The following is a 13,881-nucleotide window of genomic DNA, read 5'->3' as shown; positions in this document are numbered from 1 at the left end:
TTTGCGGTTTTACTTGTTTATATTTTAAGAACGCGTTGTGAAGAAGCTCTCATCAAATATGGTCAATAGTTTATTGGCATTTTCGCATGAAAATCCATAAATCGCCAATTTATTACTGCATTTGTCCTAATGAAGATGACTCGGTTTTCTTTTTGGTATATTCCAACAAAGATGACTCGTTGGCTAAATATGGAAACAGTATTTTTTATATTATATACTCCATCCGTTCCTTTATAGTTGAATTACTTCGCTTTGACACTGAGTTTAAGAAATGGATGTTTAGTGGATTAAATAAGCAGGTAACAAAGTAGATATAGTAAGAGAAAGAAAAACTAAAGAGAATAAAGTAGGAAAGTGAATAAAGTTGAGAGAATAACATAAGAAATAAAATGGAGTAGGAAAGAAAAAGTGAGCTAATTATTCTATATTAATATTGGCGGACACACATAAGCCTAAGGGAGAGCTTAAGCCCTTCCCAAACTATTTCATTTGTACTTTTCTAGTTGTATAAGTATTGTAATTTTATTAGTATTTTGTGTGAATTAATATGCAAAAATCCCACACAATTTTCTACGTTCGCCCATAACTATATATTAAAATGAATTAACTATAAAGAAACTTTTTGAAATAGAAAAATGACCCGTAGAAACGATGGGAGTACTTTTCTGTTTTATTCTTTGTCATACTTAACATATAAAATAATAGTACTATTAAATAAAATTGTGTGTTATTCAGATCATTTTCGTGGAAATGAAGAGATTAATTGTTTAAATTTTATAGCCATTTAATAGTTTTAACTAACTGGATTCGCCAATTCAATATATTTACACTTTTTTCTAATTAATGTATCATAGGTTGCCTAATTTTTTCAATAATTCATCCTTATCGAATGAATTCACATAAAAACAAATAAATCCAATAAATGTACTTCTGGATCCACATTGAATTTCCTAATGCGAAAATATCAACATTATATTATTGCCTTTATTTGGTAAATTGCAACATATTTCCTATTTAATTACCTTTATCCCAAAAATAACTACTCGTATATCGATATACTCCCACTTCTTAATGTAATTATATTACTCCATAATTTTGCAGTGTCCCAGTTAAATGATTAACTATTTTCAATTCTATTACGAGTATTATTTTATTTTTTCACCTATTCATTTTATTTTCTCTCATATATTTAAAAAGGAAAACGCGTGACTAATTTGATACAGAGGAAAAATAATGGGAATCTAATTCACAGCCATTATAATAAATTGTGCTGTGATATTGAATATGTATCTCTATATATAGACTGAACATAGCAAGCTGTCGCATTTCATCATAAAATTAAAATCTATAGACACACACTGACACGCACAAAGACATAGATACGGCATTTACATAAAGCACGCCTTTTAACTCTTCGTCTCCAAGCAATTGCAATGCTTTAATGGATCCTGACGTCAACATTTCTCTTCCCATTTCCAGGTTAGCATTATTAAATTTTACCGATTGCTTCATGCTACCTTGTTTGATTTAAGAATTTGACAGATGTGATGTGATTTTTTATTTTTTATTTTATTTTTATTTTCGTTTGAGCATTTTACATTTCATCCACGAAATAGGTTATCATCTTAGATGCTATGCTGTTAATTTGTTTGTTTGAGACGCGCTGTCCGCCACGATCGAAACGATGGCGTTCCACGGGCATACCGACTGTCTGGGCTTTGGCCGGCGCCGCAATCCGCTTTTTTCTTTCTTCCATTCATTTTTTTCTTCTTTGTCAAGGTTTTATGAAAATTCATTTTTAGGTGTATTAAATTCACTGGGTGATATAAAATCAAGCATGCTCAACTAATTCAGTTAACTCGTTAGTAGCAAAGACCTCCTACCTCACCAATTTCATCTCATCTTAATTTGACACCCCCTTCGGCCTTCTTCTTCCATTATGACTATCAAACTTGGCGGCACGAGTTTTAATAATATTAAAAAAAAGTGAATAGAAAAAATTAGTAAAATATGAGTCTCACTGGTATTTATTAATTTTAAATAAAATGTGAGTGAAATAAGTTAATGAAATCTGGGTCCCTATTACTATTTATAGTAAAAATAAACCTTGAATTTTATTAACTAAAATAAAAAAACAGGATTTCTATTCGCGATCGGAGAGGAGAGTACTATTTTTTTAGACTTCCTATGCTGCCGCTGAATATGGCATTTAAGAATTAAGATGTAGTGTAAATAAATAATAAATAAAGAATTATATGTATAATTTAATCCTATATATGTGTGTGTATATGCTTCTAGTTCTGTTAACATTTAATGTAAATTTGTACTTCATCCATCCCTAATAGTAGAGGTATTTTTTAGGTACATGATTTTAAAAAAATAAGTAAATAAAATAATAAAACAATAAATACATGTATAATATATTTTTAATAAATAAATGACTCAAATGTAATTGGACAATACAATCAGTCAACTACATAGGAATGGAGGCAATAACTAATGTCCTTGGAATCTGATATGAAATTTATTTTTGTGTTTATATCATTCGAATTACTAGCAAACGTCGTTGAGAAACTATACTATTAGCAATATCTTCAATATGGTATCACTTGAATTAAAAGAAAGAAATATTTTTTTTTATCTATTTCTTGAGCTTGACCTGCACTGTAAAGACATCCTCACTACTTCACTAGGGAGCACAAGATCTAATGTTTTATTAATGTGATTGAATAAAATGAATTTAGGTAAAAGATAGTACAAGGGGGCACATTACCTCTACATTTAACATTGAATATTTGAAATTTTGTACCAAGTGCAGTGACAAACACAATCATCACAAGGTGTAAAGCAAAATTAGATTTCCTTTTTGATATACATATGTCAATGAATGATGTTTGGAACTTGAAACTTTGTTTGCTTACGACAGCCACAAACTCTAAAAACTTACTGTAGGTAAAATTAATTATTGCTAGTTTCGAGAAGCGCACCACTTGTATGGATGCCATTTGCTTATTTTTATGGCGAAAATTACGACTATGTGTTTTATGAGATTCAATTGTTTATGCCTATATGTAGTTGATTCTTGTATTTTTTTTTAACTGTCCCATTATAGTGAATTATTTTCCTTTATAGTAAAATATAACACATTTTTACACAACAGAGTCAATTTTTAATTTATAAAGCGCATCAACTGTGGCATTATTTATTTAGTAAACTGATATAGAGTGGGCATACATGAGACAATGGATGTTGTCAAAAATAGTATAGTAGCGTTTAATTGTTTGTTATAGATTTTATTTTGAAGAGCAGAAAAAAATGTTATTGAGAAATAGAGAAGAAAAGAAATTAGGGGAGCATAAAGTAACGGGTTAAAAAAGAAGACGTGGCTGAAAATGGCCTAAAAAGGGGTAGATAATTTATGGTCGAAGTTCTCACAATTGGGTAAATCATCCTCGAATCTAGAGGTGGGGAGCCCACATTACTTTAGTTGCAGATTGACTATATGCATAGATTATTTATTTAGTATTCCATCCCTTCATTTTTTCATAGTTGAGTCATTTTACCATTTCGAAAAGTTTTTTTATAGTTAAGTCATTTTCTTATATAGTAACTTTTTCCTCTCTCTTACTTTACTCTCTCTACTTTATTAACTTTATACTTTATTCTCTCTACCTTTTCCTCTCTCTTACTTTTTTATCTATTTATTTAACGCACCCAACATTCATTTCTAAAATTCTGTGTCGAAAAGTTCCGCTTCAACTATGAAAAACGGAGAGAGTATATTTTTCTATTTTTATTGCCTTTCTCTTCGTTTTTTTTTACTTTTTTTTTCTATTTTATTTTATGTATATTCATATTTAATGAATTACACTTCTTCTTACTATGTATGCTGAAAAGAGTATTAGTATGAAAGTATGAAAATACTATTCCATCCGTTCTATTTTTAGTTCACTTTATGTAGAGCCCGGATTTTAAAATTTATAAAGAAAAGTGAGTTCAAAAAAAATTAGTAAATGGTTGGTCTCATTTATATATATCAAAATATGAGTATAATATATTAATGAAATGTGGAACTTACTTACTCTCTCCGTCCCCCAATTAATTGACATCATTTCCTTTTTCGTCCGTCCCCAATTGAAACCTTTATTTTTTATACCCGCTCTGTCCTAAGATAATAGATTCATATACCATTTTAGGGTGTCCCAACATATTTGACTCATTTCTATTTATGGTAAAAATTTACTTTATTATCAACTCCGCTTACACCACTAAACAACATCTCCTAAATTCTTGTGCCCAAAAGAAAGGGGTCTAATATATTGCCGACGAAGGGAGTACTACTTTTGGTAATGGATCATACATTCCACTAAATCATTTCACTCACATTTTATTATAAAATTGATATATAAAAGTAGAAACTCACGTTGTACTAATATTTTCCATCCACTTTCCACTATATTCTATAAAACTCGTGTCAAGTTAATTGACTTCAATTAATGAGGAAAAAATAGAGTATAATTTATACTAAAAAGTGAAAGTAGAAAAGAAAAATAGGTGAGTAATAATTTGATTGAATGCAGAATCAATGCAAGGTCGTACAGAGACTCAAACTTAAACCGCATGTTTCTCCCACTTGCAGTTGGAAGACAAAACAGTACAGTAGTACATTTCGATTTTCTATACTCTAGATTCTTCCTTTTTTCCAAACCATGCCGTATGTCCATATCCATATACTCTTATATTTTCTCATTCCCACTTATGAATCCAATACTCCCTCTATTTACTTGTCATTAATTTTTTTTTTATCTCTCGATCTATACTTGTCTCACTTATTTTTTATTGCTTTTAGTTATAAGCCCCATATTCCATTAACTTATTTTCACTTAGATTTTATTATAAAAAAGTACAAATTATATTTTACTAACTTTTTTTTACCCACTTTCATTCACATTTCTTAATATTTCTTAATATGATTGCCAAATACACTTTTGACAATTATATATCCTCGTTATACATTAATGTATATCTCAGACTCCACCTCTAGATAACTGTTTCCTAGTGTTGGACTCTTACCTTTTTTGTCATGCCAAGCTAAGGAAGAGTGATTTTTGCTACACATAACTTTACTTTATAGTATTGTGTTTTTATATATTCTCTCCGCCCCATTTAAGATGACACAGTTTTCATTTTAGTTTTTCCAAACTAAGATGATGACGCATTTTTTTTTTTGGAAACTTTTTTTCTTCAATTAATACACTCAACTACTTTTTCTCAATCCTATTAAAATATTCATCTTTCTTTCTCTCTCTATTTTAATACTTACACCTACCTTTTGTCTCTCCAATTAAATACATTAACCTATAACTCCTAAAATCTCGTGTCAGCCAAGAAATGTGTCATATTAGCCGGGACGAAAGGAGTATAACTCAGTACATCACATACCTACTAGATATAGATATTTGAGTGAACACAATCGAATCCACGCTGAAATATCGACCAAGTTTGGTTGGTTTGATTTTCCCCATTATGAATTTGGTCATAGTGAAACTTGAATGTTTGTTTTTTTCTTGAAAAAATTATGATAAAAAACTTTTATGTTGGTTTTGATTAATTGAATGTAGTCAATTTTTTATGTTAGGGATATTCGCTCCAAACTATGAACTTTGGCCTGATTATGGTATATTCCACAAATTTTTAGATTACTCTAAAATACGTAAAATTTTTACATTCCGGATGTTATTTTCTAACCAAATAATGAACTTAACATATACCTATAATATTTCAAGGTATATATAAAAGTATGAAAAAAGCAAAAGTCATCTCTGATAAAATCTTATTCCGATTCACCATTTTTTCGTGTCCCTTGTTTCCTTTTCCTATGTCTTGTGAAAGGGAATATTGTTGGGGTGAATCATGGCGCATATCTATATAGTATAGGGTTAGGTGTTATACATGACTTGGAGACTAAGTAATTTTATTTTGATATTTATTTAATTTTTAGTAAATTAAAATAAATATATTAAAAGTTATTAACTAATACTCTCTCCGTCCCGCTTTAGCAGTTCCATTGACTTTTCTGCCATCTTTTTGTAAAAATGATAAAAAATAGTTAAAGGGGAGAAATGGTAAATTAAGAGAGAGAATAATATAGAGAAAAGTCTTATCTACATTATTGTCTCTCTTATTTTAGCATTTCTCCACTTTAACTATTTTTTATCATTTTTACAAAAAGATAGCAGAAAAGTCAATGAGACTGCTAAAATGGGACGGGACGGAGGGAGTACTATTCATTTGAATTTGATATTCTTTCTTTCTAGTTTATTTCTTTAAGTTTTACTTTTTTGTAAATTTTAAAATTCTATGTCTGTAGACTACAAAGACACACCATTGGACATTAATTTTATAATGAGTTTTATCTCTTTTAGATTTTCAATATATTGAGTTATTTTATCCGAACTTATCAAATGTCATTTCACAGTAGTTTGTTGATCCGTCGTTAAGTTTCAAATCAAAAAAACAATAATGAGGATCACATCTTTACTAAAATAAGAGCAATAGCTTTTTCTAAGGGAGGTAATGCTCTCTCTATTCCAAAATAGTGGAGTCATTTTGCTATTATGTTGTTACGTTCTATAGTAGTGGGGTCATTTTCCTTTATAGTAAAAGTCAGGACATTTCTTGTCACTTAATCTACTCTCTCTTACTTTATTCTCTATTCTTCTTCCTACCTCTTTCCTCTCCTACTTTATTATTCATTTACTTAACTCACTTAACACAATTTTTATTAATCTCCGTGCCGAAAAGAAATACTTAACTCACTTAACACAATTTTTATTAATCTCTTTGTCGAAAAGAAATGTCTCCACTACTATGTAACGAAGGAGTAGTAACTAATTTGACTCGAGGCAATTATATTGCAATTTGCAATTACACTTTTGTTAGAATTCGGAGCGTTACACACACTTATTTCCTGTGACCTCCCATCATCATCTCTGCTTTGGTAACTATGCAAAATCATCATCCATTCAAGCAAAAACATGGATTTCCAAATGCAATCTGCAAGCAAATGATTGGTTTTGAATTTGTAATGATGCAGAGCAATTGCTCTCCGGCGCAGTTGAAATCGACAGTATGTCCGGCAATAAGTGTAACGGCAGCTCACAAGTTCCCACCACCCGAGTAGGAAGGCTCTTGCGAGAGAGGCTCAAAAAGATCAACAATGATGGCATTTCTGAGATGGATTCATCAGATGGCAATGTGGAGCAGTCTTACGACACTTCTTTCGTCGACAAACCGCCTAAACAGAGGCTGCTTGTGGTTGCCAATAGGCTTCCTGTCTCTGCAGTGAGGCACGGCGAGGATTCGTGGTCGTTGGAGATCAGCGCAGGCGGCCTAGTTAGCGCTCTTTTGGGTGAAGAGTTGTTTTTCGAATAAATTTAATCTTATTCTAGTGTTGCTTTTTTGCTTATTTTGTGCTTCTTTTGTAGGGGTGAAGGAGTTCGAGGCAAGATGGATTGGTTGGGCCGGTGTTAATGTGCCAGACGAGGTTGGTAAGAAGGCACTCACTGCAGCTCTTGCTCACAAGGTTACTTAATCATCGCATTGCTATAGTTGAATGTTTGGTGTTTTCTGATGGATTTTGCGTTGTGTTTGATGAATGTTTGGTGTTATTTGCAGAAGTGTATTCCTGTATTCCTTGATGAAGAGATTGTCAATCAGTATTACAATGGCTACTGCAACAATATACTGTGGCCTCTGTTCCACTATCTCGGACTCCCACAAGAGGACCGTCTTGCAACCACGAGGAGTTTTCAGTCTCAGTTTGAAGCGTATCAGAAGGCGAATCAGATGTTCGCGGATGTTGTGAACAATCACTATGAGGAGGGTGATGTTGTTTGGTGTCATGACTACCACCTCATGTTTCTGCCCAAATATCTCAAGGAATATAACAACAAGATGAAAGTTGGATGGTTTCTTCACACTCCATTCCCATCTTCTGAAATCCACCGCACTTTGCCGTCCAGGTCTGATCTGCTGCGTGCAGTTCTCATGGCTGATTTAGTCGGGTAATATTTTTGTCGTTCAATTTAGGAATCGTAATACTATAGAAGTTCAACAACCTCGGTATCTATATACCAGGATAAGCTTCCTATGTGTGAAGACGCGGTGGTTATTGATGTATGGAGTAATAAATATGCTTACTCACATTAGTTTGATTTTTCTTTTCTAGATTCCATACATATGATTATGCAAGACATTTTGTGAGTGCTTGCACTCGTATTCTCGGACTTGAAGGTACTCCTGAAGGTGTTGAGGATCAAGGTAGACTTACTCGTGTAGCTGCGGTAAGTCCTCGTGTCTCCATTTTCTCAATTTTGGCCTTAAACCACCCTCAAATGATGATGATCTCTCTGTCTTTGATTCTTTCGACCACAGTTTCCGATAGGGATTGATTCGGAAAGGTTCATGCGGGCTCTAGAGCTTCCTAAAGTCCAGAAGCTCATTAAAGAATTCAAAGAGAGATTTTCTGGAAGAAAGGTTTGTTCCAACTTCTTATAGAGGAATGTGACGTCTATATATTAATGTATTCGAGTACGAAATATGTATTAGTTACCAATCTGGTAAAATTGTTACCTGTAGGTAATGCTGGGTGTGGACCGTCTTGACATGATAAAAGGAATCCCGCAAAAGATACTAGCATTTGAGAAATTTCTGGAGGAAAACGAATACTGGCATGATAAAGTGGTATTGCTTCAGATTGCTGTGCCAACAAGAACTGATGTTCCTGAATGTATGTGCTTGTGGTAGTTAGTTGCATTTGACACGATTTTTTTTGCGTACTGATGTTTCATCTAGTTTTTCCGTTTGGTGTTTACAGATCAAAAACTTACGAGTCAAGTTCATGAAATTGTTGGACGAATCAATGGAAGATTTGGAAGTTTGACTGCTGTTCCTATTCATCATCTGGTTAGCATCTTTATTAGCTGGCTTCTTTACGTTTTAGACGAATTTAATACGCATTTGCTCTCATTTCCCATCTTCTATATCATAAAAGGACTGCAAGTAGTTGTGAACTTGGTAGGCAAATTTGATGCATAATTGGTTCCATTTCCCATATTCAGTATCAAATCACCGAGCGACTGACCATGTTATCTCTCTCGTTCTTGCTTTTGACATTGCTGAGTTCCTGGACACGCATTTATGCTTTCAATTATATATTTATTTTAGATTCTGAAGCAACATTTTGTTTTTCTGCAGGATCGTTCTCTCGACTTTCATGCACTGTGTGCATTGTATGCTATCACCGGTAATAGTTGCTCTGTGTTAATATATGTACCTAGATTTCTTATAGTAAATCACCACTATCAAACTAAAAAATCTCCTCCATCTGATTTCAAACTAGAAATGTGTATGTTATTATCTGATTTTATGTTTGTTCAACTGTTAACTGTTAACTGATGCAATTTGGTGGCCTTGAATCGTCAGACGTAGCACTTGTCACTTCTTTGCGCGATGGAATGAATCTCGTCAGCTATGAGTTTGTGGCATGTCAAGATTCAAAGAGGGGCGTCCTCATCCTCAGCGAAGTATATAACGAACCATAGCACTCTTTGATCCAAATTTGCGTGACATATTAATTCATTATAGTCCCTCTGATAGTTTTATATTGATTCCAGATTTTGAGTAACATTAGGTTTTCTTGTTTTTTTCGAAATTCTGGAGGTTTGGAATAAGCATTTTTTTACGTTTAACGATTCCTTTTGCTGAACTGTAGTTTGCTGGAGCAGCACAGTCTCTTGGTGCTGGCGCAATTCTTGTGAATCCGTGGAACATTACGGAAGTCGCTGCAGCGATAGGACAGGCTTTGGATATGCCTGCTGAAGAACGAGAGAAACGCCATAGGCATAACTTTGAGCATGTCACGACTCATACTGCTCAGCAGTGGGCTGAATTCTTTGTAAGGTGAGCCTGCATTTCTCGACCCTCCACTAAACTCTTGTCTAATATCTACACAACTAGCGACGATACTGGCCATGTTCACGTAACGAGCATAGAGGAGACTCTCGTAAATCTGTTCACCTATAAGTTTTTTGCTAATATCTTCTAGATAGTAAAGACAGCATTACAAACTTATTTTGCAACATTTGTAACATGCATATTTGTATATATGGTGCTTCATTATACAGTATCTTGCAATATTGGCTATATTTCTAAATAATTGTCACATTTCTGTGCATCCCAATGCTGTAGTAAGTAGTCTAAAATGTAATCAAGATTCTGATTTTGCTTTGCAGTGAACTCAATGATACTGTTATTGAAGCACAGCAGAGAATAAGAAAAGTTCCTCCCCCTCTTGCATGTAGCGATGCGATCGACCGTTACTTGCAGTCTAATAATCGATTACTCATACTGGTAAGGAGGGACGTTTTAAAAGTTGATGTTTTCCATCATCATGATCTATATATATCACAAGCTTTGTCTGGTAAAAGTTTGTCTCATTTTTGTTCATCATGACAGGGTTTCAATGCTACGCTTACCGAGCTAGTCGACACACCTGGGAGAAGGGGAGATCAGATCAAAGAAATGGAACTAAAGCTGCATCCTGACTTGAAGGAGCCTCTGAATAGGCTTTGCGAGGACGATAAAACTATAATCGTGGTGCTTAGTGGAAGTGACAGATCCGTCCTGGAAGACGTACTCCTGTCATCCCTTCTCATTTGCCTCTTTAGTTGCACCATATACCTTATAAAAATAATTGATGCTGCAGAACTTCTGTGAATTCAAGAATATGTGGTTGGCAGCTGAAAATGGGATGTTCCTACGATCACCGGCGGGAAACTGGATGACGACGATGCCAGAGCACTTGAATATGGATTGGGTTGACAGTGTCAAGGTATTGAACTAAGTCGCTCTTATAGTAAACTAAAATCATTCTCTAGTTATGCACTTAAGATTAGTTATACTTTGAATTTCTCTCTATACTTAAGTATGCCAATAGTTAAGCCTGCCTCTTTCAGCATGTGCTTGAGTACTTTACGGAAAGAACACCGAGATCACATTTTGAACGTCGGGAGACTTCGCTTGTGTGGAACTACAAGTATTCAGGTACCGATAAAAATATTAATGCTCCGATTGGTAAAAACAGTAGGAGAATATACTCAATTTCTGATTCTGATTGTTTGTGTTTGGTTGAAAGATTCTGAATTCGGAAGACTGCAAGCTAGGGACATGCTGCAGCACCTGTGGACGGGTCCAATATCCAACTCGTCAGTGGACGTTGTCCAAGGCAGCCGCTCGGTGGAGGTGCGAGCAGTTGGTGTGACAAAGGTTGGTAACAAATCATGGCTATTATTAATCACATTCACCTCCTATATGTGTCTAGCTAACAATAACAATAAACAAAATATGATAAAAACACGTTTTTAGTCATATAACTTCAAGATAGATGACTTATCTATCGTACCAAACAGCATGTTTATTACATTCTTGTTCTTGTATAACTACAAAGGGAGCAGCCATTGACCGTATACTGGGAGAGATTGTTCACAGCAAAGCCATCTCCACTCCAATAGACTTCGTCATGTGCGTCGGCCATTTCTTCGGAAAGGTAACTTACTCCCTCTGTCCCACTTTTAGTGGAACATTTCTAATTCGGCACGAGATTTTATATAGTTTTATGATTCTATATTTAGAAATGTATCATTTAGATGACATAGGAAATGTGTTACTTAGAGTGGGACGGAGGGAATATTAATTTCTGCATAAATTTGAGACACGGTGTTTTGCAGGACGAAGATGTGTACACATTTTTCGAGCCAGAACTTCCACCTGACAACTTGGGACTATCAAAATGCAAGGTGAGCGAGGTAGCCAAGAGGCAACCTCCGAGCACCAACAGCATCTCCATGGCTCATAGTAAGAGTAGCTCCAACGGCGACAAGAGATCCGCGAGCAGCAGACGCCCGTCGCCAGAAAATACTTGCTTGAATGTGCTTGACCTCAAAAAGGACAACTACTTCTCGGTAGCTGTGGGGCGGCCACGCACCAACGCTCGCTATCTTCTCAACACCTCTGACGACGTCGTATCATTCCTTAAGGGTTTGGCGGATGCAACCAAAGTGTAGGCTAGTTGATACGGGTATCGATACAAACGCACACACGGGAGCCAAAGATGTACGGAACCAAGTTACTGGAGGATTACATGTAGTGTGCATAACTCTTCTTTAATTTCCTTATCACAGTGTTATATTTTTCATTTTTCTATTTTGAGTTTTCTTTATTAGTTCTTTCTCGTATAAATTATTATAAATAGAGGTATCATTCTCTTTCCTATTTTAAGAAATACAACTTCTCTAAATCTCCAAATTTACACTACATCTTTAAACTTCGCAATCTTGTGTGTATATTAAACGGGCTATGTGTAGTTCTATTTATACAATACTACTATTAAAAAAATATGTTGTTGGGGGTAGTCAAAATGAATAATAAGTTGTAGATATAATATCGAAAAGTACAAAAGTCACAACAAGTTTCATCAATTTTTATTTTTTTTGACCGGAGGTATACCGAACACCGCTTTTAGTGAAATCCGATTGAACCTGCTTAATCAGGTTTGCGGATTAAGGTCATATCTCCCAGTGAGTGGCGGGTATGAACCCACATAGCTCCGCACTGTCAATTGCACTACGATCCGTTGGTAAGTTTCATCAAAATTTTAATTGTATGGAACAATTAAAAATGTACAACTATTTTAGATATGATCATATTATTTTATATTATCGGGACACGCCACTGGACAAGCCATAGGCCTATTTCTCCTCCTGCCACATCATCCAGCACTAAAATTCCTCCTGCCACATCATCGGGACACGCCACTGGACAAGCAATAGGCTAGCCATAGGCTAGTCACATCATCGACACTATTTTAAAAAAAACAACTAAATTTACGGAATTAAACACAAAATGCAGAATTAAACATACGACACATATACGGGAAAATTCATTAATTTCATTAAAATAAAAAAAAGTACATTAATTAAAAAAAATTACCACAATAAAAAAAATACACAAAACCAAAAATAACTATCGTCGTGCAGTTCTCCGCGCCCACAACTCTTCAATTAAATCCTTTTGGAGTTGTATATGGGCATCCACTTGGCGCATGTCGGCATGTGCCTGGAGGCGGCCGACTTCATCATGAGGTACCCCCCTTCGTACGTTGGGGGTGGCCACGCCGTGGCTTGGACCGACTTCATCGTCATTGGCCCAATTAGTCAGTTGTACACCTTCATCTTCGACTTTCATGTTGTGCATGATAATACAGGCGAACATTATAGAAGCAATGCAGTCGACATGCCACAAACGCGTTGGACCCCTAATTGCCGCCCATCGGGACTGGAGAACACCAAATGCGCGCTCCACGTCCTTGTGCGCCGACTCCTGCCGTTCCGCAAAGTAGGTCTTTCTGTCCTCATTTGCGCATCTGATCGTCTTCACAAAGACGGGCCACCTAGGGTATATCCCATCCGCCAAGTAGTAGCCCATATCATGCCGGTTGCCGTTGGCGACAAAACTGATGGTCGGACCGACGCCCTGGCACTGCTCGTTGAAAAGGGGCGACGAGTTGAGGACGTTGAGGTCGTTGTTCGACCCGGCTACCCCAAATTATGTGTGCCAAATCCACAGCCGATAATCAGCTACGACCTCGAGGATCATCGTGGGATTCTTTTCCTTGTAGCCGGTGGTGTAGAACCCCTTCCAGGCAGCAGGACAGGTCTTCCACTCCCAATGCATACAATCTATGCTGCCTAACATCCCCAGGAACCCATGCTTCTCCCCGTGCATCTGCATCAGATCCTGACAGTCTGTCGGGGTAGGGTT

General features: G+C 35.4%; 1 protein-coding gene across 2 annotated transcripts; it reads left to right on the top strand.

The window, feature by feature from the left end:
- The first annotated feature begins 1,331 nt into the window (after window positions 1–1,331).
- LOC125212266 (alpha,alpha-trehalose-phosphate synthase [UDP-forming] 1-like) lies at window positions 1,332–12,256 on the top strand. 2 transcript variants are annotated; one of them, XM_048112376.2, is made up of 18 exons: window positions 1,332–1,479; window positions 7,097–7,411; window positions 7,488–7,585; window positions 7,678–8,066; window positions 8,231–8,345; window positions 8,437–8,538; window positions 8,641–8,791; window positions 8,879–8,967; window positions 9,259–9,307; window positions 9,487–9,587; window positions 9,776–9,963; window positions 10,296–10,413; window positions 10,519–10,695; window positions 10,769–10,894; window positions 11,019–11,106; window positions 11,198–11,328; window positions 11,510–11,608; window positions 11,790–12,256. In XM_048112376.2, the coding sequence occupies exons 2-18, from the start codon at window positions 7,132–7,134 to the stop codon at window positions 12,123–12,125; spliced, it is 2,637 nt and encodes an 878-aa protein (XP_047968333.1). In that variant the 5' UTR covers window positions 1,332–1,479; window positions 7,097–7,131; the 3' UTR covers window positions 12,126–12,256. The 2 variants fall into 2 exon arrangements, with proteins under 2 accessions (XP_047968333.1, XP_047968334.1); XM_048112377.2 differs by lacking the exon at window positions 1,332–1,479 and adding an exon at window positions 6,959–7,000.
- Window positions 12,257–13,881: the final 1,625 nt, after the last annotated feature.

Source organism: Salvia hispanica, chromosome 3, assembly GCF_029641045.1.
Source record: "Salvia hispanica isolate PSC_SH4W2 chromosome 3, Shi_PSC_v1, whole genome shotgun sequence".
Classification (NCBI taxonomy): domain Eukaryota; kingdom Viridiplantae; phylum Streptophyta; class Magnoliopsida; order Lamiales; family Lamiaceae; genus Salvia; species Salvia hispanica.
Note: the sequence above shows the minus strand (reverse complement) of the source record. Positions and strands in the feature narration are given on the sequence as shown.

Excerpts from the sequence above, each read along its gene's own strand:
- LOC125212266 (XM_048112376.2), top strand. The coding sequence starts at position 7,132 with ATGTCCGGCAATAAGTGTAACGGCAGCTCACAAGTTCCCACCACCCGA. Across the intron at positions 8,346-8,436 it reads GACTTACTCGTGTAGCTGCG|TTTCCGATAGGGATTGATTC; the intron begins GTAAGTCCTCGT and ends TTTCGACCACAG. Across the intron at positions 9,588-9,775 it reads GCGTCCTCATCCTCAGCGAA|TTTGCTGGAGCAGCACAGTC; the intron begins GTATATAACGAA and ends GCTGAACTGTAG.